This window comes from Cryptomeria japonica, chromosome 5 (assembly GCF_030272615.1).
Source record: "Cryptomeria japonica chromosome 5, Sugi_1.0, whole genome shotgun sequence".
In the NCBI taxonomy this organism is placed as follows: Eukaryota; Viridiplantae; Streptophyta; class Pinopsida; order Cupressales; family Cupressaceae; genus Cryptomeria; species Cryptomeria japonica.
In genome coordinates, this window is record NC_081409.1 from 643,709,184 (window position 1) to 643,734,079 (window position 24,896).

The 24,896-nt window shown below is 37.9% G+C and overlaps 1 protein-coding gene across 4 annotated transcripts in view; it reads right to left on the minus strand.

The window, feature by feature from the left end:
* The window catches only part of LOC131049784 (uncharacterized), a 121,254-nt gene that overhangs the window by 23,127 nt on the left and 73,231 nt on the right, over nucleotides 1-24,896 (minus strand). For 3 of the 4 annotated variants that reach the window (XM_057983855.2, XM_057983853.2, XM_059221568.1), the window contains one exon: nucleotides 1,043-1,232. In XM_057983855.2, coding sequence (XP_057839838.2) covers nucleotides 1,043-1,232 — 190 coding nt within the window. The remainder of the gene's footprint in view (nucleotides 1-1,042; nucleotides 1,233-24,896) is intronic. The other variant, XM_057983854.2, reaches the window with a different exon arrangement.

Sequence of the window (24,896 nt, forward strand, 5' to 3'; positions counted from 1 at the left end):
TGGTCAAGGAAGAAAAATCGCCCAAGCTATATAGATATGATCCAAATCCCTATTTCATAAGCATAGATAGGTACACTATCTATGCAAATTAAGCAGCCTAAGATGTCACATATAGAAGCAGAACAGGAAGAAGAGACATCCATTTCCACGAAGAATTTGAAACTGATGGCCTATACCTACCTAGAGAACTAAGAAAAAATGTTCAAACCAATGCATCTTCCACAATGGCAAAAAAACATATAGTTTGATACGATACCTTTAGAAAGACACAACTGAGTCAAATCTATCATTGATTTCCTAACCAGCAATGTGTGGTAGTGAACAAAATTCAGATCCAAAAACATATATTCTGAACTTGCAAATGGAAATTAACAAAATCATTGAACATGCAACCTGATTGGAGTATTTTCCAAAAATTATTACATGATTATGTCATCAGATGGTTTGACAAATTAAAAATTGAAGAGAAAAATATGTGAACAATGGTGAAAACCACCTTCAGAAATTTTGGCCATTTTTTTAGGTCAATAGTCTTGTGCAAATGGCATGACTAGCAAAATGTTGACGATGGAGGTACTTGGGTATATTTGGTATAGTTAAGCACCAATTAAGCTAAGCTGATTATTCTGTTCTGGATATTACAGTTAAATTAATTACAACTTTTGAAATATGATCAAATGTTGTATCTTTAATGATAACCTTAGACTCATATTTATGTGAGTTAATTCAAAAATGATGAAATCATTGATCTATTGCAATTCATTTGCTTTTTTATTACTACTGTTAACTCTTCTGTTACGTTAATTCTCTGCATAGCTCTTAAAGAACACCATACGCTGAATGCATGTTCACTTGGAAACAGCCACTTCCATGATATTGCCATTTTTCCCAAGCCAGAAAGAGTATATTTGAAACTAAGTAGTAGAATAACACCCAGTTATGGCAAAGAAATTAACATACTTAAAAATTTCTAATGCTTCAAAAAAGAAAAAGAAAAAATCTAAACAAAGAAGTACAAGATTATCATAAGACAAATACATACAAGTTGGAAACCACATGATGTTGAATGACTTGCCTTTAGACCATGAGCATTACAATGCTCAACAATGTGCCGTGTGCCATATGCAATGCTCTGTAATGTGGCAAGGTACAAAACAGCCAATTGTTTCTCACTACTATCAAGTGTCAGGCCAGAAATCATTCCTTTTGCACTTGGATCTGCAACTGGAGACCTGGCACAAATATTTTGCAAAAATCAACTCAACTTTTGAACTAAGAAAAAAAGGAAGCTAAATACGTACAAAGCATATTGAGAATACATCTTGTTACACTTCACACGGCTTTTGAACCCCACATGGAGCTCACAAACCTATGAACAATGCCCCAGATAACAAGAATAATCCATTGAATGATACTGTTATGAAACACAAGTGTACAAAGAAATAGGCAATATGCTAAAGCAGTTCACAGACTACAATGGTGTGCCTTCACAACTCTGTCAGTAGAGTGTCTTTGATGATATTATTAACAAATATACAAATAACAAGCCATCCAATCAATGCGCATGACAGCATGTTAATCAAATTAGTAATGAAAACAATGCTTCAGATTACAGTCTTCCTACAACTTGACTTTGTAAGTTGATAAATTTTCCCTGTATTCATTGGGAAAATAATTTTTATTTCTATTTGAAAAGAAGCCAGGTTAAATTTAGTTTCAACCACTCAAATTGCTTCAATTTTTTTTTTAAATGTATGGCTTCAGTCAACCGAAAAAATTCAATCTCTCCTAGTGCATTAGTTAAAAAAATAGAGAATTGGAAAATAAAAAGAAAAAATGCCAGAGAGAGAATTTCATAAACATTTTAGAACAGATACAAAACTGATCTACAGAGATTTAGGTCTCAGGTAAAAATAAAAATCATTACATCTGCAAGGTTATGTGAAGCATTCTCATCAGTTAGAAAATGTGGTAATATTATATTGTAACGTATATGTAAGGCTCTTGACATATTTTTAACTTCTATGTTTGCACCATTGTCTATGAAGAGCTATCACATTTTATATTTTACTAAATGCATGAAGAATAAAAGCTAACATATTTATTGAGATTTAACGCCAATTCATAACTCCTGATAGAATAATACTCACTTGACAATAACATTCCATTAAAAAATATGTGAGAGAAATTTTATAATCACAAATTCCATAGGAAACTCCCTCCATGGACATATTGTTGACCATAATATCAAGCATCACTCTAAACTTGTTTCTTTCCAGAACTTTAGAAGAGAAGTCTGCTATTTTTCTTGCGTAGGACAGGAAACAAAATCAATTTCCACATTTACACATTCTAGTGAATCAAATGTTGACGCAATCATACATGTTTGCTCTAGCACAAAACTAGATTCCTTGCAAATGTGACTACTCTTTGACTGTCACAGAGCAATTCAGCAGCTAGAACCTGCTCTGACTGCATGTCGCCAAAATCCCTTCTTATGATGCAAATTTAGGCTTGACATAAAAACAATAGACATCACATTTGTTCTGTCGTTGAAGGAAAAGTGGGCACCATGTATCTATTACATGGAATCATTATGGACAAAATTCCATATGATTCAGACAGACAAAAATTATAAACGTCATTAGTAATAACAACATGAATGATATTTCAACATGTAACAACAAAATAAAAAGAGTGATAGAGATCCACAATCACTCACATATTTGACATCAAGATGCTGAAGCAGATTATAAATATTCCAGCGAATTCCTTTGCAACATTGAACTAGTGAATTTGTTTCCTTAGCTAGTAGGCTTTATCAAAGAATTGAAATATACATACACTGGTGGGTAACAGAGATCCATCAAGTCTAGCAGAAAATTCCCATCACTGATTTTTCCTAGCAAGTTTCCTTTCAAGCTTTGAGATTTCCACAGATAGACAATTTGCCACATTTATCAGGAAACAGCTGTGCTTTATTATCTTTTATTTTCAACATTTCAGGTTTAACCTCTAGACCTGCCTTAAAGGATTTGGGTTTTCTAGACATGAAAAGTAACATAAAAGATGATAAAACACATTTAGTTACAGACACATGTCAAAATTTCCCATTCAATTAAAACTAAAAGTTGAAACAAATTGCTTTCTCATATGGTGTTGATGAAATAAACAGGCAAACACTCAAAAGGTCCAGCTACCTTGGTCAGTAATGGTTCTTTCATCAATTATTGTTAATTCATTGATTAACCATGGATCCCCATGTTGACTTGGTGATCAGCACCTCCTTCGGGGTTCACGACATGGCTTAAACACCTCCCATGCATCTGGGTAAGTCTGGCGTTTGTAGTGGGCGTTGATATCTTGAGCTTTTGGAGCAACGGCAAACATACCTACAATTGGTATCACAGCCTTGGGTCACGGGTTCGAATCCCAGGAGGTCTCCTTCATTCCGTCGGTGTGGAACCCTCAATCTGTGTTGAGGGGGAGATTGTTGACTTGGTGGTCAGCACCTCCTTCGGGGTTCATGACATGGCTTAACGGCCTCCCGTGGATCTGGGTAAGTCTAGCGTTTGTAGCGGGCATTGATAGCTCAAGCTTTTGGCACAACGGCAAACATACCTACACCCCATTCATTTTGAACTGAGCTTTTTCCTGCAGAATTTCAATATCAATATTTTCCACTTAGACCTTTGAAGCTCAAACAGAATGTGTTCAAACAGAATGTGTTCTTCATGCTCGATATCCCTCTACCCACTCACTCAAATGCCCTGAAATTGGTCACAGAGCTCCAACTTATGAACAGTGACAATTACAATTATATAAAGAAATTTACTATATGGAGTAAACAATTGCTCAATTCAATCATTAATGCAAACAAACTTAAGTCATGTACCAAAAATTAATGCAGGACTGGACTGGCAATGGTACTTTCTTGGAATGTCCTCATTGCTTGTGCTTTTATCAGATTTGACTAAAGAAGAGTGCACTTGAAAAATCATGTGTTCCTTCAACATTATCTTCTAGAGGTGTGTGGGTACAGGTGTGGGAGGTCCCCCAAATTTAGGCAGCAGGGATTCCAAAGTTCAAATAATAGAATTGTTCTAACATAATATAGAGAGAGGAAACAAATGAGAAAAAATCATTGAAATGAAAGCCCAAGTCATTAACTGACTATTCACAATTAAACATATGAATACCCGATACCTAAACCAGCTCTTCTTGACCCATTCTCCTCAAAACTTAACCCATCTGGATGGTTCCAAAATCCTTGAGCTCTGACCAAGATATCCACTATCTGATTCTAGAGGTTGTGGCCCCTGACTGTAATGTCCCCACTTTGGAATAGAATTTAATAATAAATAACAATAATCATATTAAAATAAAAAAGAATAAAAATAATATTAAAATTAAAATATAAAATAATATAATTAAATATAAATAAAATTTAATTAAGTTAATGAATATCAAAAGACATCGAAGGAAAAGTTGTGACTCCCTCAAACATGGGATATAAATGGGAGAAGAGAACCTCATTTTGAGACGGGGATAATTTGGGAATCAGAAGACCAAATCTGATTTAAATAAGAAGTGCAGATCTGATTGTGAAAGGTTGTGTCCCTTTCAAAGGGCAGAAGTAATGAAGAGTTGCACTCTTTCAAAGGGTGCTAATGGTGAAAGGGTGTGTCTCTTGTCAAAGGGCATCCAATAGTGAAGAGGTGTGACCTCTCCCTCACATTGAGAGATATAAAGGAAAGGAGTCAAAAGCATCCACTGACATGATCATCGATCAGATCAGATCAGAACTAATTATTAAGTTACAGGAATTGGCAGCCTCCCAGTAGGGGGCATTACATTGGTATCAGAGCAATGATCCTTCCATCCTGCAGGGTAAAGAATCTAAAGATGAATCAATGAATCATTCTGGTTAAGGAAAAAGAATCTAACAATATGTGTATTCACATGTATGCTCCGTGTTCGCAGATAACCATGTGTATGCTTCGTGTTTTCAAGTGTATGCTCCGTGTTTGATTCATATCTGATGTGTTTGTTTGCTCCATGAGTGTCTATAATTACAATAGACATTTTTATTTAGGAACACTGTATTTGAGGTCATAGATGTGTGTCATGCTTCTAATCATAAGTTCTGAACATTAAGTGATATCTATGATATTGTGCAAACCATTTAAGAAGTGATGCGAGACAAGGATAAGAGAAAACTTGTCTTAAAATTACATAATTATGAAATGTATATGTAATTCATTATGATGCATATGTTGAGCGAACTGCCATGGTAGTAATATAAGGAAGTACAAGAAGGGAGAACGGTGATGAGCTCCTTCTCTAGGTAACCCACCTCATGGTAGTTGACTGTAATACAGATGCAAAAGCAAATGGATTTCAAAGAATCGATGTTGTTCAATTAATCAAGGAGACAAAGCTCCTTTAAATAGAGTTACAAAAACGATGTTTCTAAAAGAAACAATCGTTAACTAGAGGCGAAATTAGAAACAACTTAAATGACCATTAATTAAACAAAGAGAAAGATATTATTCTAATACCCTCCCTTAATGGTCATCGTTCTAACTACCAAGAGAAATAACAGAGAAGGTTGCCCCCTTCTTCTCAAAACACGCTGCAACAGAAGACAAGGGCCTGCCACTAACTCTGCCACTTGAGATGAGTCTGCCACCAACCCTCCCAGAAACTGCAAAACTTCTGGAGATACCTGTTATGACCATTTCACACATCGCCCCATTAGAATGGGGACCCCCTCTTTTTGCCTTAGGTTTTGTTTTCTCTTTGCTTTTTTTCTCTCTGCTTTTAGGGTTTTGAGTGAGTGAGTGGTCTACCTGGGCTGGCTAGATTAGGGCTAAACTTTGGAAGCTCGTTTTAGGGTTTCTTTCAAGACTAAGTCTAGTCTGGTTTAGGAGGTTGTTAGTCGTCTGCCTGAAGCCTCAAGATTGCCAGAATGAAACATGCCTTTCAGGGAAGTCAAGTTGGTTAGATCAGGGGGCAGGGAGAATAGGTCTCAGGTCAAGATAGGTCTAGATTGAGGGTTTTCTTGTCGGAGTCCTGCTTGTTTCCCTATCTAAGTCAGTTGAGCTGAGCTAGTGAGGATAAGGAGTTGGGTTGATCAAGTTAGATGAAGGATGAAGCAAATTAAGGTAATATCTAGCCTGGAAATGTCAAATTTGCTCCTAACCCTTCCAAAGGGTCCAAAGCGAATTTCATCCTAAATACTATTTCTTGCTTTGAGTAGACTTGTAATCCTGTTCCTAGCCTAGAAAATGATCTAACTTTGCCTTGTGAGATGGTTTCAAACTTGAAGACTGAGCAATTTGGCCTGGAATGAAGATTTCGCTCCTGACCCTTCCAGAGGGTCCAGAGCGAAAATCTTATAAGAGCTTATTTTTCAGTAACTTTGGCTAACTTTTCATGTGCAGGATCTCTTGGAATGAAGATTGGACATCATTTGATACATTTGAAGATTTGGAAGCGTGCAAAATGAAGATTTTGGACAAGAAGGTGAATTTCGCTCCTGACCCTTCCAAAGGGTCCAAAGCGAAATTCTCAATAGCTCCCATGTTGCAATGAAAAAGGTCAAGTTTTGGGCATGAGTGAAACAAGAACAACTCCCTTTTGCCTCCTAAAGAAGTTTCAACTTTGAAGAATGAAGGATTTTGCTTAAAACCTAATTTTCGCTCCTGACCCTTCCAGAGGATCCAAGGCGAAAATCTTTATAGGAGACATTTATTGCCTTGTTTGATCAAATTGAGGAGCCTAAGGCATCATGAAAGGAAGAATGAGCAAGATGAAACCCTTAGGCATGTTTGGAAATGAAGAAAATGAAGGATTCTGGCCAGGAAAGGCAATTTCGCTCCTGACCCTTCCAAAGGGTCCAAAGCGAAACTCCTTATAAACCCATTTTTTTAGCCTTTCTTGGATATGAAATCCTATTCCTAGCACAATGAAAGGTGAAATCCTGCTTAGCAAAGAAGTTTCAAGGTGGAAAATGAAGGATTTTGGTCAGAATGGTGAAAATCGCTCTTGACCCTTCCAAAGGGTCCAGAGCGAATTTTCTCAAAAACACTTTTTGCTATCAAATTTTGCTAAGTCAAGTAGGGGATAAGATGAAAGGTGAAGGAATTGAGCCCAAAGGTGAATTTCGCTCCTGACCCTTCCGAAGGGTCCAAAGCGAAATTCCTAAAAACACCTGTTTCCTTGCAAGGACAAGGCAACTTTTTAGATTATATGGCTTGAATGGGTGTGAGAAGGTATGTTTTGCCCTTTGAAGATAATTGAGATAGTCAAGAGGAAGCAACCAAGTCTAGAAAACGATTTTCGCTCCTGACCCTTCCAAAGGGTCCAGGGCGAAAATCCTAAAACCTATCCTTTCTTCCAAAGATTGGACTAGACCAAGCTTAGACATGGGTTTGATAAGACTTTTGAATTGCCTTGGAGTGAAATTGGATTGTTAAGAATGAAAATTTTAAAGCCAAGAGGGAAATTCGCTCTTGACCCTTCCAAAGGGTCCAGAGCGAAATTTCCACGAAATTTCCAATTCCTCCTATTTTCCTTGCATTTCAAGATGAAATTTTGGTTTTCAGGACTTAAAGGGGAGTAAGGCATGATGTTCTATGCCTTGGAAGTAATTTGAAGTTGAAAGCATGAAGAAATTGTCCTAAAACCAAGAAATCGCTCCTAACCCTTCCAAAGGGTCCAGGGCGAAAATCATAAAACCAACATGTTCCTTTCAAAGTTGTGCTAAGGCAAGGATATACCAAGGAAGAAAAGACCTTTAAGACCACTAATGAGTAAATGTTTGTTTCAAAGTTGATGATTCTAGGTCGGAGATGAAAAATCGCTCCTGACCCTTCCAGAGGGTCCAGGGTGAAAATCTAAAAATCCCCTATTTTATCTTGCAAGAACAAGCCAAACTTGGGTGGAGCGAATAAGGAAGACCATTGCCTAGCTTTTAGTGAAAGATTCAAGAAAAGTTGATGAAGGAGTAAGCCTAAGGAAGAAAAATCGCTCCTGACCCTTCCAGAGGGTCCAGGGCGAAAAACCCTAAAATTACCTTTTTCCTCCTGATTTGAGTGAAACTAAGCCTGGAATTCAATGAAAGAGCCTATTTGGAATGCCTTGAAGAGGTTTTGGACCTTCAAAAATTAGAATTTTGAGCTCGGGAGAGAATTTCGCTCCTGACCCTTCCAAAGGGTCCAGGGCGAAATTCCCAAAAATGCAATATTTCCTTCAAAGTTTTGATGAGCTAACTTAGTGATGGAGAGAAATAAACCCTGGAGATTGCCTTGGAGGAGGTCAACGATCAAATTAAGGTGAATTTTGACCTAATAAGCAAAAATCGCTCTTGACCCTTCCAGAGGGTCCAAGGCGAAATTTACATTTTCACCTAATTACTCATGAGAAATGATAAAAAATTGAAATGCAACAACTTGATTAGGTCAAGACACATATGAACTCACCTTCCAAGAGATTTTGGAGTCAAGAAATGAGAGATTCAAGACCAAATTGAAAAAATCGCTCCTGACCCTTCCAGAGGGTCCAGGGCGAAATCATCAGGAAGCTTCATTAAACCGCAATCAAACCTCCATATTCCTAAAATTTCACCAAATTTGCCAAATTCAAAACATTTGGGAGGTTGAATTAAATTCGCATGAATTAAAGCATTTGCAATTTAATTAATTAATTTTTAGGCCTTGAAATAATTGAAAAATCCACCTTGGAGGCATTGAAATTAATTTTAAAATTTAAAAAAAAATAAAGGTGAGCGCTCAAAACATATTTACTTGCCTTTACAAGCAAGTCGGCCTCCTTGTTAGTGGTTTTTATTTTTTTCCCTATTTGCCAAGTCGGCCTTGAGGGAAATTAGGGTGAGCGCCCTATATAAAGGAGGAGTGTTGTTTCAAAATTCAAATCATTCATTCATTCCTTCTAAATGCGATTTTGAGGAGCAGATTGGAGGAGCGAAATCCAGCAGATTAGAGGTGAATTTTTGCCAAGTGTTGGAGGCTAAAGAAGGTGAAGCTCTTTTGAAGGTTAATCAAGGCATAATTCATCCAAGGAGGGCCAGAAATTGGATTTTTGTCCAGCAAAATCTAATCTTCTTTCTTCCAATTTCCAAGGTTTATAGTTAAGCATTCAAGGGAAGGTATGAATAATCATTTTGAAGTTCTTATTCAAGACTTGTTTTGATTTTCATAGCAATTTTAAAAAAAAAAAAGGTCTAAGTCTTGAGAATTTGATTTCATTCATAATTAATTTGAGGAATCATGTCCTTTTCAAATTAATGTTTTGAATTATTCCCTTGGAAGTTCTTAAAAGCTATGCTTTAAGGTATGATGCTTAAAGACTAATCTTAAATTGTTTGTGTAGGCATCAAATGACGACCCCCAAAGCCGGAGGATCTACTAGTCGGCAGGCTCTCATCAAGGAAGATCAAAGGAGCGACGAATTGGAGACCAAGATCGTGTCCAAGTGGAGTAATATCGGAGACACCAACTTAGGAAACTTCAATGTGAAGAAGTTTCGAGAGGCCCCCTACATTGGCAAGCCATCACTTGTTGCAAGGAAGATAATCGAGAGTGGCATCATCAAGGCAGCAGGTTTCCCTCCCGCAATCAAGTGTCATGAGCTGATGATTGAGTGTGCCCGCCACTATGACTCACAGTCAAGGACGATTGTAACCAAAGAAGGGAACATCTTAGCCTACCTTTCAGAGGAAGCTATAGGCGAAGCTCTTCATCTTCCGGACCATAAAGACATGATTTACAAAAGCTTAGAAGGAGCAAGGTCGATCTATGAAGATGATCCTGACTCTTGTTTGAACTTCATTAATAAGAATTGGTTGCTCAAAAGTCGACCTCGTCTGAACAAGATTCCCAATACACCACATAGGATCGACTTTCAGGAAGAATACAGAGACTTGATAACTTTGCTCAATCGAGTTACAGGTGCTTCTCAAGCCGCCTTCTTCGAAAAGTGGATGTTCTTCTTCATACAAGTGATAGTTCAAGGAAAAGGAATGCTTCATTGGGCCAGAATCATTTGCAATTGTCTGGACGTGCAGTTGAGAAGGCTAAGACCCACCAAATCATTCCACATGAGCTCATATGTTATATATGCCTTGATCAAGAGTTTCGAATATGCAGGGCTACCTCACCGAGGAGTGATTGGAAGAGGACCCGGAGAAATAAGGGTTTGTGATTCTTATGTTCATCTGCATCATCCGCCTAGAAGTGACTACAAGTTAGTCAATGACACCTTCACGATGAACATTACTAGGATATTGCAAGGAGGAATTCACAATCGACTGCCTCTAGATGCACAAGAGCTTGTGAAGAAGTATGGCACATGGTTCATCCAGTTTCAAAAGTTCACATACATCAGAGTTCACAGGTGTCCTTCACCTCCTTACATGTTGCCAAGATATCCAACAGACAGGATAGTACTACTTGAGGTGACTAGACAGTTGGCAGCTTATGCGAAGGCATCCAGACACAAGCATGGAAATGATATTCTCGTGCCCATCATACTAGGGAACTCAGTTGAAGTGTGTCCTAATACTCAAGCCACGGAGGATGCAGAGAAGGAATTATCTTTATACTCATTCACATCCTTTGCCTTGCGAGAGAATTTTGATCCTCATGGTTATATGGAGGAGACAATCGGTAGAAAGTACAAGCATGAGTTTCAGGTGGAGGATTTTTGGATGAATCTCCCGGGTGATCTAGAGGTTAAAAGAAAGATGCATTCCTGGCTACCCTTAGATCTCATCAGGAAATGCAAAGTTTATAGAGTAGCCGATCAAGCCCAGGATAATGGTAGATACCTCCAGTCATCCTATGAGAAAGAGGACAAAGAAGTGAAGATAGATTGGAATGAGACCGAGGTTTTAGACCTGAGAGCTTTGATGGCTCCCATTTTATCTTGCACTCGCAGATGGGTGGATGTACAGCATCAAAAGTTGAAGGAGCAGAATGTATCAATGACATTTACTTTGGAGGCAAGACCAAAAGAAGGAGAAGCAAGTGTGAGTGAGAATACTTCTCATTCCAAAGGCTCAAAGAGGAAAGAAGGACCTAAGAAGAAAGAATCTTCCAAGAAGAAGCAAAAAAAAACCCTGATCATCCACCAAGCACATCTTCCAGGCATGAAAAGGAGGCGAGTCAAGGGGAAGATCAGAGGCAGATAGTGTATGAAGTTGATGAGTCTACGGAATCCATGGTACAGAATGATAAGCAAGAGAAAGGACAGACACCTCAGCATTCATCAAGTCAGTCTCCCCAAGTTGATGCTAATGAGCAACACGAAGAAAAGAATGATGATGAAGCAACATCTCCTTTCCGGGAGGATAGGCCACTACCTAAAGAAATACAAGTGAGGGAAACAAGATCTGCCATTCCTGATTGGCTGAAAGAGAGACTGACAAGGGTAGTTGTGGTTGAAGAGGAAGAAGATGTGTTTGACTTGGAAAGCCTTATAGGAAATTCTCATGAGGTAATGGAGAAGAAGAAGGCCAGAAAGATGTCTAAGGTAATTAGAGATGAGACAGGATCCAGGAAAGTGCAAGTAGCTACACCAGTGGTGGACAAATATGAGGATGAGGTTCTTGCAGATGAGTATGACTTAGAAACATTTGAGCTTGGTCCACTTACCTCTGAACAAGCGATGGAAGAAGCAACTGATTCATTTGAAGCACTTAAAGATAAACTCAAAGAAGAAATGGAAAAGAATAAGAAGCTTGAAAGGGAAGTCAGTGCTTGGAGGAACTATTTTAGTCACCTTAATCAGCCCTTGAGACGTCAGGATCCAGCAGTATCTCCTTTACAAGCACTCCCTCTTGAATCAGTAGGCGAGGCAGAAAGGGTGAAGAGCTTGGTTCAGCTTATGAGCTATTGGATTGATAAATACCACGCGGTAGCCGTTGAATTTGCAACAAGAATGATGAAGACAATTCATCGAGCTATCCAGGTCCTTGAGATTATCCATAATCTAATGATAACTGTAGCTACATTCACTTACACTAGAGATGTTATCATTCCTGTCTTACAAGTGATAAGACAAACACCAAGACGGATTCTAGCACAAGAAAAGATAATGGATGGAGGAACCCATAACCTCCTACAGTGGTCAGCTCTGCTCCAGATGAATGAGGTCCTTTTTGAAGACATCAACACCAGATGCAGTCGAGTTGAAGGTATCATTCATCCAATTCAAGATAAGGTGTTTGAGGTGTTGTGTACCATTCTTGACAGGCGGATCGAGATTGAGACAAATGTGGACATCCAAGAGTTGGAGGAGAGAGTCAAGGTCATCTTTTGCAAAGAGGAGAACATCATCACAGATAAGCAACGAGATCAGATGTACACTACTATGTCCCTGATTGAGAAGACCAAAGAACTTGAACCTGGATGGGAGACAACTCTTCTCACTGCTTTTGATCAAGTCCTTCACTTGGAAGAACGAATGAAGAATCTTCCTAAGATTCCCATTGCTGAGATTGAAGGAATTGTGTCCAGATTCATTGAATATGCTAAGAAAGAGCATAGGAAAGGGAACAACGTTCTAGATGAAAAGTTGTTATAGGATGATGTGGCAGCTTAATTCCTATTGGTCTATGTCTCCTCGGTTTTTGTGCCAATTCTTTATTGGCTATGGATTAGTGATGTTTATCTAAATGGGGACTTCTTTTGTAACAAACCCTAATTAGGGTTTAGGTGTCAAAATCTCAGCCGTTGATCTTCTTTTGATCCGGGCCATTCATTGTATTTGAGGATGCTATATATATCCTCACTCATTTCATTTTTACAGAGTTAGAAAAGTTAGAGAAGAGAGAGAGCTTAGAGAGAAGAAAGTTAGAAAGTTATTGTTGTAGCAAAATTGAGTAGTGAAGAAAGAATTTTGAACAATTGTTGTCCATTTGGCTATGAGATCAATAAAATATTGAAGTTATGGTGTTTTATTGCAATACTTGTGGCTATCTTTATGATTGTTTATCTTCTTGAATCACTCTCAGTTGAAGTAGCATTTAAGTTTTAAGTTTGAAAGACGAAGTGTTGTGCAGCTGTGCTTGATCTTTGATAAGATTCATATTCCAAATCACTTGCTTCTTACTGATTGTAAGGACGCCTTGTGTGGTCAACTGGAAACCTTGAGATTGATTAAGAATTCAATCATTCCTGGAAGTATTGATATGTATCTCTATGATAGTATCTATATCCCTGATGATTTGAAAAACTATTGAATCCCCTTAGAAGATCGCATTAATTCCAGTAGAGTTGTAATTTCTTGGCGAAACTGAAATTGGTAGAATCTTATCAAGTCTAGTCTTCATTGAGTCATTCTTAGGAATAGTTTAAGTATCTCTTCCTTGAAACCCTTACCTTTTGACATTTTTTGAAAATTTGTTAGTGTTAGGAAAATCTTGTTCCTGCATTTGGAAAGAAAGTAACGTGGACAAGCTTTCTCTGAAAGTATGTAAGGCCCCTTGAAGAAACAGCATATACAACGACCACTGGTGCTTATCCACATGTAGAGATCCTACAACAAAGAACCTTGAAGTCATCCCGATTGATCCTTTTCGCGACATCTTCAGCATTCGGAGACTTTAATCAAGAGAGGATAAGGTACCTTTTAGGTATTTTATTCTGTGATTGGTCGTGTACAAAATACACATCAACAATACCCAAAACAACACCAACCGTCCAACCTGATGTTGGAGAACTATTCCTCCCTGTAACTAGAGACACACCAAGAACAATTGTCATGATTTTGATGAAAAAATCGACAAACCCTCCAAACTATTGCAGATGAGCAAGATGCCCGAAAATAGACTGCAAACAAGAGACTAGTGCAAATGTTTGCACAACAACTCTAGGTGCGACTAAAAATAGACTGCAGCAAAGTACAATTTTTGAGGAAAACATCATAAACCCTCCCATGATTTTTTTTTTACAAGGACAAAAAATATTTAAAAACCAAGAGACTTTTTTTAAGGGAAAAAAATATTAAAACCCATCAGAATTTTTTTTCAGGTAAACAAATATTGAAAACCGAAACAAACATCAATGCCCATAAGCCATCTTCACGCTTTTCGAGGCACGAAAAACGAGGTACTCATAGAATACTTTACAAACATCAATGCCCATAAGCATGTTTATTCTATGAACAATCAACATCAAATAAAAAAATTAAAGAACAATTAATAGGTAAAATCTAATACTTTGACATGACCTCTAAGATTCTAAAAATGCACTCATTTTATTTGCAAACACAAGAATGAGAGAAAAAAAAAGAGTATTGGAGCTAAAATCACATGCCATTGAAGAAAAAAATTAACAGACAATTTGAGTAATAAGCGTTGATTGAATACCATTTGCGCAAGTTTGTAGCAGCCCTCAATGCATCTAAAGGAACTTGTGGTGCATTTGAAAGAGCTGCAGTTAATTTTGAGCAGACCACCATCAAGTTGAAGCAAATTTGAATAAATGTTTTCATAATTTGAATATTTTTATTTGTTTTTTTTTCATTTGTTTTCTATGTTTGTTTGTTTTTTCATTTTAGATTCATACAACAAGCTTTGGCTATTTTTTAATGTCTTTTTATGAACAAATGCTACATGCTTTTCTAATTTTTCTAATCTAACTTTTAGTTCCAAGATCTAATCGTTTTTACTTTTTGTATCTTAATTTAACTAGAAACCTTAAATTTAAATTTATTTTCAATTTACTTGTTATTGCAGCATACTTCACATTTGTAGATTGTTTTGACATTAATTAGAAATGACCCTAGTTGAAAACATGTCATTCCTTTATTAAAGTAATGGGAATTGGTTACATAAATTACAAGAGCAAAATCAGTGTGGCAGCATTAACCTATTGAAATATAACCTCACACAGATGTCATGTAGGGATGTTAAAGTGTGCACATTTGCATCTCTTGAAGTTGTACATGAGGTACGAAACTAACAATGGGCTTTTAACCGACAAAAGGAAATAAATAAGAGGCAATGAAAAAGGATGGCATCCATTCATTAAGACTATTTTTCTTCAAGTCCTCCATTTCCTAGATCTTTGAACACTAGTGACAATGGTAGTGGTTGTGGTGGTATTAGTATTGGGCATAAAGTTCATGGATCCAAATCAAATTAATATATTGTACAATGCACTACTTGAAGTTCCCAACCATCATTTGTGAACACAGATTGGAAAAAGGACAAGCATGATGTAGCAAGGAGTGCAAATGAAAACTTTAAGTTTTATTGTTCCACTCCATTTTTGTAATGTCCCCTTTTCTATCATGCATTATATGATGTTGTTGTTAGCCTATTTCTCCATGGTCCCGTAGGCTAACCGGGACTTTTAAGGGATCTTGATGATATTTGACCTAGGCAGTTTCAGTTACATCAATTCTAAGGTGTTTTTGATGTGTTTTTGGGATACTTACTATTTATAGTAAGTCAATTGGGCCAGGTCAGGATCATCAATGGTTCATGAATAATACCCTGTCAATCGTTATTGATGATATTGAGTTGAGATGTTAATAATCATTTGCGATTATTAATTAATTTATCAATAGAGTTAAGTTATAGAGTTTAAGTTAAAATACTTAACTTTATTGATGTGGGAACTTAAGTTAAAAGGAAAGTAATTTAAATATTAAAAGTCCCCTTTATTAAAGTATGTGGAGACATGAATGTTAAAGTGAAAAAGTATATATTTTATCCCACATTGGCTGGAAAGTGTGTGAGCTCTCCTAGGAAAGTTATAAAAGGTTCTTAAGAGCTCATTTATGGATGCTTGGTTTATTATTTTCTCTTGGAGAATTTGGGAGCTTTGGCTTTCAGCGGGTTTGAGGACGGAAACCCTCGATCTTGGAGGCAATGGACGGAAACCCATTGTCAGTTGGATATATCATTTAGGAGTTTGGATGCCAGACTCGTTGAGCTGCATGTTGCGCATTGTTGGGTACTACAGTAACATGAACAATGCATGAACTGTATATGAACAGTGACATGAACAGTGCATAAACAGTGACGTGAACAATGCGTGAATGGTGATGCTACAATCACACATCAGTCTGCTATCCACAAGATTTTGATGATCTACTTGGCACTTCATTGACACATCTTGTATCCAGGGTTTCAGCACCCTATTCCTAGGCTTGGACACGTATCTTTGGAGGAGTTTGGGATTATTTTCAGCTCTCATTATCTTCAGACAATGGGCAGAGAATATCAGACCTACATAAGGAGTTTCAGACATTATCTTCAGCCATTCATGTCAACAAATTGAGCCTAAAGGATACATTGAACTTCGACTACGTTGATGATCCATCTATGTAATGCATTTGCATGTTGTAGACACATTTCTATAGGTTTTATATGTCTGAAAATTACTGTAATGGACCTGATAAACATTGTACTCAGATCTGATATGACTATAATAAAGTGAAGTTGATAGTGAGAAATTGTTGTTTTGGTTTATGCACTCTATGTTATTAATTTTGTATGTTCTTCTATGTTTAGCATTGTCAACATACATCAAACACAATCAGAACTCAGAAATCAGACATCAGAGAGCAGGCATGCCAAGTGTTTGACGAAATGTCAAATCTATTAAACGGAAAAAATCATACCAGAAAGATAGCCAAGTAATTAATTATTATTTCTGTTTTCAAAAATGTTGTTTAATTTCTTTCTCTTGAACTTTTCATAGCCAGGTAGGGAATGTAATGTCCCCTATTAGGAGGTTGTCAATTCCCAAAGAGCAACATAAATTACTACCTAGTATATTACATTAATTCAGAGTAGATAATTAAAGTTGTCCATAATTCAACTTAATACTGTCATTACTTCAATCCTAATTCCTAATCCCTTCTCATTCTTAATCCAAGAAGAGAGCATTGGCCTGTCTAGGACGCTATGACACCACCTCCCTAATTCAGCCCAAACATCAAGAACATCAATCCTTTCATTCTCGGGGTTCTTTCATCTTGGAGTGGATTTACTCTACCTCTCCCTAACAGCACTCATCTCCCTTTGGGAATAGAATTAGAATTGATTAAGTACTTAGACTTGAAGAGCACTCAAATATACTGAGAAGGGGGGTTATTGTGACCTAATCACACATCACCCCATTCCAATGGGGACCCCCTACTTTTTAGGTCCTCTTGGTCTTTTGGTTTTTTTTTTTTGGGTCTTTTCACAACAATCCCTTTGGTCTCCCCGGTCTGCAAGTGTTTTGATAAAATTTGACCAAGTCTGCAAATCTTTTGAGCAAATTTGGCTAAGTCTGGAACCTGTTTGGTCTATTTTAGGGTTTTCCCCTTCGGACTTAGGTTTGAGGTCTTTTCCTTAAGGTTTTGGAAAATCCGAACGTTGCAATGAAGTCAAAGCCCTTCGAGCTTCAATGAAGCTATCAGTGAAATTTGAGCAAATTTTGAGCACTTACTATTTTAAGTTTCTATTTTTAGTTTCATTGCGTCCCAAATTGTCTTTATTTGGCCAAAAATCAAACTTACTATTTTTAGCAATTTCTATTTTTAGTAAGTTTCTATTTTTAGTGTCACCCTATCCCGGTTTGCCCAAATATGACGTTTTGAAGTACTTGGTATTTCTAGTAAGTCTATTTTTGGTAGGTCCACCTTAGGTAGGGGTCACAACACTGAAAGCAGAGCATTCCTAAAAATCTTTGTCTAAATCTGGAAAGTTGAAAAAGCAGGCAATTGGTCAAAAAAACGGCCTAGTGTGAAATTCCTTCCTGAAGTGGAAAAGGCATGAAAAATCTCCTAAGGTAGAGAAATCCACTTCATCCTGAAATGGCATCCAAATCTAGAAAATGAACGAGAATGGACAAGTCAAGAAAGATTTCCAAGATTGATGTCAAAATTCCTCCATCATGGCGAAAATGCACTTCAAGGCTGGAGTGGGCACCAAAATTGGGTCATGGAGGAAAAGCAAGAATTAACCAAAATTCCTCCACAAGGTCAAAATGGTGCCCAAGCAAGGGGTGAGGGTGCCAAATCAAGGTTGCGGAGGATTCTTCCTCCAAGAGCACATTCCTACAATACATGCTTTTAGTGCCCAAGGTTGGAGTCATAGTGCCAAAATGAGGTAAGAATTTTGCCTTCCAAGTAAGAATTTTTGCAGCATGTGGTTTGAGCGCCCAAACATGGAGAAGAGTGCCAAATTGGGGTTGTGGAGGAATTCTATCCTCCAAGCCAAATTCCTACAAAGCGTCATTTCAGTGCCCAAGTAAGGACGGTGAGTGCCAAAACATGGGTATGGAGGAATTTTCCTCCAAGGAACAAAATCCTGCATCAAGGTCAAATAGTGCTTTAGGTTGAGAATGGGTGCTAGAATGAGGTCATGGAGGAATTGTCCTCCAAGAAAAAATTCCTTCACATGGTGGTTTCAGCACCCAAAACTGGATGAAGAGCGCCAAAATGAGGTAGGAGAGGAATTTGTCCTCCAAGGCAAAAAGTCCTCCACATAGTAAAACAATGCCCAAGTTGAGATGATGGCACCAAAGAGGGCTAAGGAAGGAATTTTCCTTCCATGATAGAATCCTCCACAACATGAGATTGGCGCCCAAGGATGAAATTCAGAAGGAAATTCAAAGCAAAGGAAAAAAGTCAAAATTCCTCCACAACAGAAGAATTATGCCCCAGATGAAGAAATTCCAAGGCACAGGAAAAATTGACCAAGAGTGAATTTTCTCTCCTGAATTCCAGAGCTCGAAAATGAAAAAATTCCTAAAAAATAGGAAAGGTGATAAATTGATCAAAAATCTCCTTCACAACAAGATGAACTCAAAAACACGAAAAAATTCTTTCAAGATAAAAATTCTCTTCAAGAATTTTCTCTCTCTGAAAATTCAAACGAACAAGATTTCTTTCCAAGTAGACAAAATCCACAAAATTCCTTCAAGAAAGGAAAATCTTTCAAAATATCTTTTATGACTCCAAAATGGAAATATTTTCACAATCAGTGAATTGGCGACATGCAAAGGGAATATTCCACATTTATGACAACTTAAGAAACTATGGAAATTTCCATTTTCGAACTCAACTTTGATCACAGGACCTGTTTGCATGGCGAGTTTTCAAGGGAAACATGACGCATTTTAAATGCAACTGCTAATTTTAAACTTTCGCCAACTTAGCAACTTGGTAAGGAAGCTCTATTTAAATAATGGATTGTAATTCATTTCTCACGCAGGTTTTTTGGAGAAATTTTAAGTTAGAGAGAGGTGGCGAAAAGTCAAAAGCAAAGAATTTATTATTCTTTCAGAAGTTCTTGTTCGCTGAGGTTCTATTTTATTCCAAATTTGGAATTTACATGTTGGAATGTCTTCTTCATCAATTTATTAAATTCTTTATGATGATTTTAACATTAATTTATTCTATTTTGTAGGAATGGTAGAATCCAGCAAGGCTGCAAGCACTTCCTGGTGGGCACAAATCAAGAATGAGATGAAAGGATTCCTTCCAAAGTCCAAGATTATTTCAAAGTGGAAGGAAATCAATGACACCAACTTAGGAACTTTCTAGCTGGGAGCATTCCAAAACAGAATTTTCGGAACTGCGGGACGCAATCCATCAGCCCTTTCCATCAAGTTTGTCAAGAGCGGAATTGTCTCAGTTGTCGACTTCCCTCCAGCCATTCAATGCCCAAAGATGATTTTGGAGTGCGCAAAGCATTCTAATCCTAAAAGGAGAGCAATTTTGGCTTCAGATAGCAAGCTTTTGGCTAACCTAACAACCGAAGCAATTGGAGAGACATTCGGGATTCCAGCATTCCAATCCATGACTTCCAAAACCAAGGATAGAGCTACGATGATAGATAATGTTGGCGTAGAACGATGTAATGAAATCATCAACAAAGTCTAGATGCAGAAGTCAAGACAGCATATTTCCAAGATGCCCAAACAGATCACCGGTTTTGACTTTAAGCAAGAGTATGCTAACCTCATGATGATGTTAAGTAGGATTATGGGATGTCCACATGCCTTCATGTTCAAAACATGGATTTTTTCTTCATCAGTGAAGCAATGGAAGGCAATGGAATAGTAGATTGGGCAAGATTGATCAACCACTATGTGCATAGCAGCTGAGGAATTTGAAGAAGTGTACCCAATCTTTTTACATGAGTTCATATGTCATCTACTCACTGGCAAGAATGGGCAACTTTAATGGCTTGCCAAGAAAGGGGCCCATGGGATGTGGACCAAGTCAATAGAAGGTTCGCGAATGCTATCCACAATTACATATTTACAACACTGCATCTTTCAAGTTAGTCAGCGACACCTTCACCATGCATTTAACTAGATTATTACAAGATGAACCCCACACAAGGTTGTCGTCGATAGCCTAAGCGTCGATACAGAAGTACAGAGCCTAGTATATTCAATTTCCAAAGTTTACCTATATCCGAGTCCAAGGATTCTCTTTTTTGCCGCATAAGCTACCAAGTTATCCAATGGACAAAATGGTGTTGCTAGAGCCCACCAAACAGTTGACTGCCTACGACAAAATTCAAAGGAAGAGGAAGTTGTCAATTGAATTTACTATTGTCGTAGGTAACTATATAGAAATGTGTCTGACATTGGCGACAGCTGAGAATTTTGTGGATGAATTGGCATTTTATCACTTGACATCCCATTAGGCCAGATCCTACTTTGATCCGTACAATAAAATAAGGATGGTTATCAGAGTGAAGTTCAAGCACAAATTCCACCTGGAGGACTACTGAGCTAACGTCGGGGATGATCTTGAAATACAAAAGAGGATGTTCTCTAGGTTGTCCCTTGACATGATTAGACTTTGTGAAATAATTCAAGTGTCGGATCAAGTCAAGGAGGACGAGAATCTAATTCAACTAGAATTTGAAAATTTGAAGGATTGGCTCATTTAGGCTCCGGATTGGTTGGAACCAGAAATTGATGATTTGGATGTTTTGACTAGACTAGTCCTAAAATTCACCAAACATTGGGTTGATTAGCATATCACAACGCTGAAGGCAGGAAATGTTCACCTGAGTTACCAATTGATGGGAAACTTGGATTTGTTGACATGTTTTTTATGACAGCATCGAACACAGAATAAAGTTGCCTACGGTCACTTTACTCTCTCTTGATCAAAATGCGATTGTATGCTAAGATTGCAAGAAGTTCAAACAATCGACTCCAAGGTTCCTTTATGCTACGGACGTGACTTAGTTGGCTGATGTGATTGCTAGTAATCTAAGGGGCCTTACGTTTGCATCATTCTTTCACTTCTTTGTTGTGGTTGGAACTCCATCATCGCATATGGCAATTCTACGATGCTGCTGCTTTGAACGAACTGAAATGAACTGAAAGTAAAGGGGAAAGGGTTAGAAGGATCTAAATCTACTCCTAAGGGCAGTGATAACAATGAATAGTGCTCTGGTGGACATATTCCAAATAAACCAAGCTCTGCTTCGCCAAGATCAACTACAACTCCGCAAGAACTAGTGCAATCTTTTGGGGATGCTAGAGGATTTTCAAATCGAGAAAGTAGATTTGAATGCCTAAAAATGGCGCAATCCAAACGACCATCCACAATTGAACTTAGCACAAATTTAGGAGGCTCAAACTAACTTTACACTGCAATTTACAATCAGCAAGATGCAAAAAGTATGAACCATGGAAATTCATCAGACACAATTACATTCTCCATTGAAATCAAAGCACTTTACTATTTCTAATCTAAGTGAGGTAGGTGAAACCATGCAAGCTTTGAAAAAATTATTTAAGTGGACACCATCAAAGAACAATGTTTCACTGTCATTATCTCAAAACTTATCGCAACAATTTCATACAAGTCTCCCTCTTTTTACAAATGAGGGGGTCACCCCTTTATATAGGCCTCAAGCCATGATTACATGCAAAACCCTAATTAGGGTTTCACCCTAGAAGATTCCCTACTCAAGATGCAACAAGGTGGGAATCAGCAATAAATACCCCATAAAGCCCATATACAATTAATTACAATCCTTCCAAAAATGGCACCCATGAAGCGTTAATTAACCATTACATTCAAAAGGTGCCCACTATGCAATGAATGTACCCTCATGCAAAAATCGTTCATGATGCCATAAATGCACCATCATCTCCTGAACGTGACGATTGCATGCAAAAGGAACCTGCCATAATGCCATAAATGTGACGGTTGCATGCAAAGAGATGCTTCAATAATTTAGCGTGCGTCGACTCAGCTGCCACTTGGCGAGAAAACCTTGGAGAGAGAAAACTTCAGGAGAGAAGAATTTGATCCATGAAGAATTTTGTTGAAGTTTCTCGAACTTTCCTTGCTTTAGAGGAGATTTTTAATGATTTTCCACCATCTCCTATTTTTTAGGAATTTTCCACAAATTAGGGTTTCAAGTCCAGGAGAGAGAGAATTCTCCTACGAATCCAAATCTACCATCATTTTCAGATTCAGATGATTCTTGATGCCTTGGGGGGAAATTTCTTGTTCAATTCATCCTTAATTTCTTCCTTGCCTTAGAAATTATTTTTTCCACCTTCAATTCATCCCGGCGTGGAATTCATGTTGTGAAGGAATTCTCCTTTGGAAAGAAATTTGTTTCTTACCCTTGAGGAAGGAAATTCTTCATGCCTTAGCCAATTTTCATGATTTCCAAGAACTATGTCCTAAAGGAAGAAATTTCAAACACTTAGTCATTTTTTCACCTTTCCTGGAATTTTGTCCTGAAGGAAGGAATTTCGGACGCTTAGCCACATTTTCACCTTTCCTGGAATATCTTCTTCTTGGGCGCAATTCTTCCCTAAGGAAGGAATTTTTGTGCTCTTTGAATTCATCATGTTTGCAGGGAGATTTTTGACCAATTTTCACATCTCCTATTTTTTAGGAAATTTCTAAAATTTAGGACCCGGGTCCAGGAGAGAGAGAATTCTCCCACGAGTCCAAATTTGCAAAAAAAATCAGATACTGATAAGATTTGGTGTCTAAAAATGAAAATTTCAAAAAGTTTCTCAAGGGGATTTTTGCTTTTCATTCTTCCTTGACCCTTGGATTTTCATGCCTTAGACAATTTCTCTTCATTCTTTGACTTGAACGTGGAATCCAGCTTGGTGAAGGAATTTCATTATTTCCATGCCTCAGAAAATTTCTCTTCAACTTTTTGACTGGGCATGGAATTTTGACCTTGATGGAGGAAATCTCATCTTGAAGCATTCATCCTTGATCCCTGGACTTAGGCACCTGCCTTTGGACTTGGGCAATGATTCCACACTGGTAAGGAATTTTGTAATTTTGAAGCTTTCCATGACCATCAAGTTTTGGCGCCCTAGTACCTTCCTTAGGTGCAATTCTCCCTAAGGCAAGGAATTCTTAAGTTCAACATTTTTCCATGCATCATCCACTTTGGTGCCCTTCCATGTCTTAGGGCGGAATTTTGCTAGGAAGAAGGAATTTCATCACATTGAAGGTTTTCCAAGATAACACTTCGTTGGCGCCTTCATCATGGCTTGGGCGCTAATCTCCTTGAGGCGTGGAATTCTAAACTTTCTCCATTCTCCTTGAGCACTCCACTTTGGCGCGCTCCCTTGGAGTAGGGCAGAATTTTCACTAAGTGGTGGAATTCACAATTTTCCATGCTTTCCATGACAACTTCACTTTGGCGCCCTTGGTGAAGTATGGGTGCTAAAACCACCTAGGCAAGGATTTTCACATTCTCCGCATTCTCCATGGACTCCTTTGTTTGGCGCCCTTGGCCAAACTTGGGCATTGAATTGACTTGGGAAAGGATTTTCATGATTTTTCCTCATTCTCTTCATCAGGATATATATGAAATATAACATTTAAGTATAATACTTTAAGTTATATTTCATATATATTGTCAAGATGTTTGAGAGTGGTTTCAGGTCTTTAGGAATCATAATGCAAATTCTGGATTTTGGAAGATCTTTCAAGTTTTCAGACTTGGTCAAATTTCAGGCCATTTTCGGATCAGGATGACATTGGTGGATTGATGTGAATTTCTGGACTTGAATGATTTTGCATGCTTTCCTAATCTGGAATAGGAGTTCCAAACTTAACCATTTTTTGATCCAACTTGCCTGCCTTTTGACTCTTCCGGATTTAGAAATGGTCTTTAGGAACGTCAGTCTTCAGCGTCTTCAGAGATATTCAGCTTTCAATGTTTTCCTATGAAGATCCTGCCAAAAATAGATTTTCCCAAATAGTAAGTGTTTCAAAATGTCAAAGTTTGGGCAAAATAGGTCAGAAAAGCACTTACTAAAAATAGTAAGTTTGATTTTTGGCAAAATTAGACCAATCCGGGTGGCAGTGAAACTTACTAGAAATAGTAAGTGCTCAGAAATAGCTCAAATTTTACTGGGACGTTCCTTGAAGGGTCCCGATTCCATTTCTAAATTCAGTTTTCCAAAACCCTAAAAGAAACCCCCTAAAATCTAGGACTGAAGGCAAAAACCCTAAAATTGATGAAACAAGCCCTAGACTTCACCAAATTCGCTCAAACAAAAAGCAGATTTAATCAATATGACCCCCAAACACTTGCAAAGCAGAGAGACTGACAAGACTGCTGCGAAAAGACCCAAAAAACAAAGCCAAAAGACTAGAAGGTGTTGGTGTTGGAAATAAGCCACACCCAGACCGACGATGGACTGGTCCAAGAGGGGCCAGTAGCTCAGTGGTAGAGCACTCCAGCAGCGTATGGAAGGTCCTAGGTTTGAGTCCTAGCTGGTCCATGTCTCAACATGGTATCAGAGCCAGGTCCAGGCTAGGAGCCCCAAGCACACGAGAGGTGTGGCTTAAGGGGGGGTGTTGGTGGTTGAAATAAGCCACACCCGGACCAACGATGGACT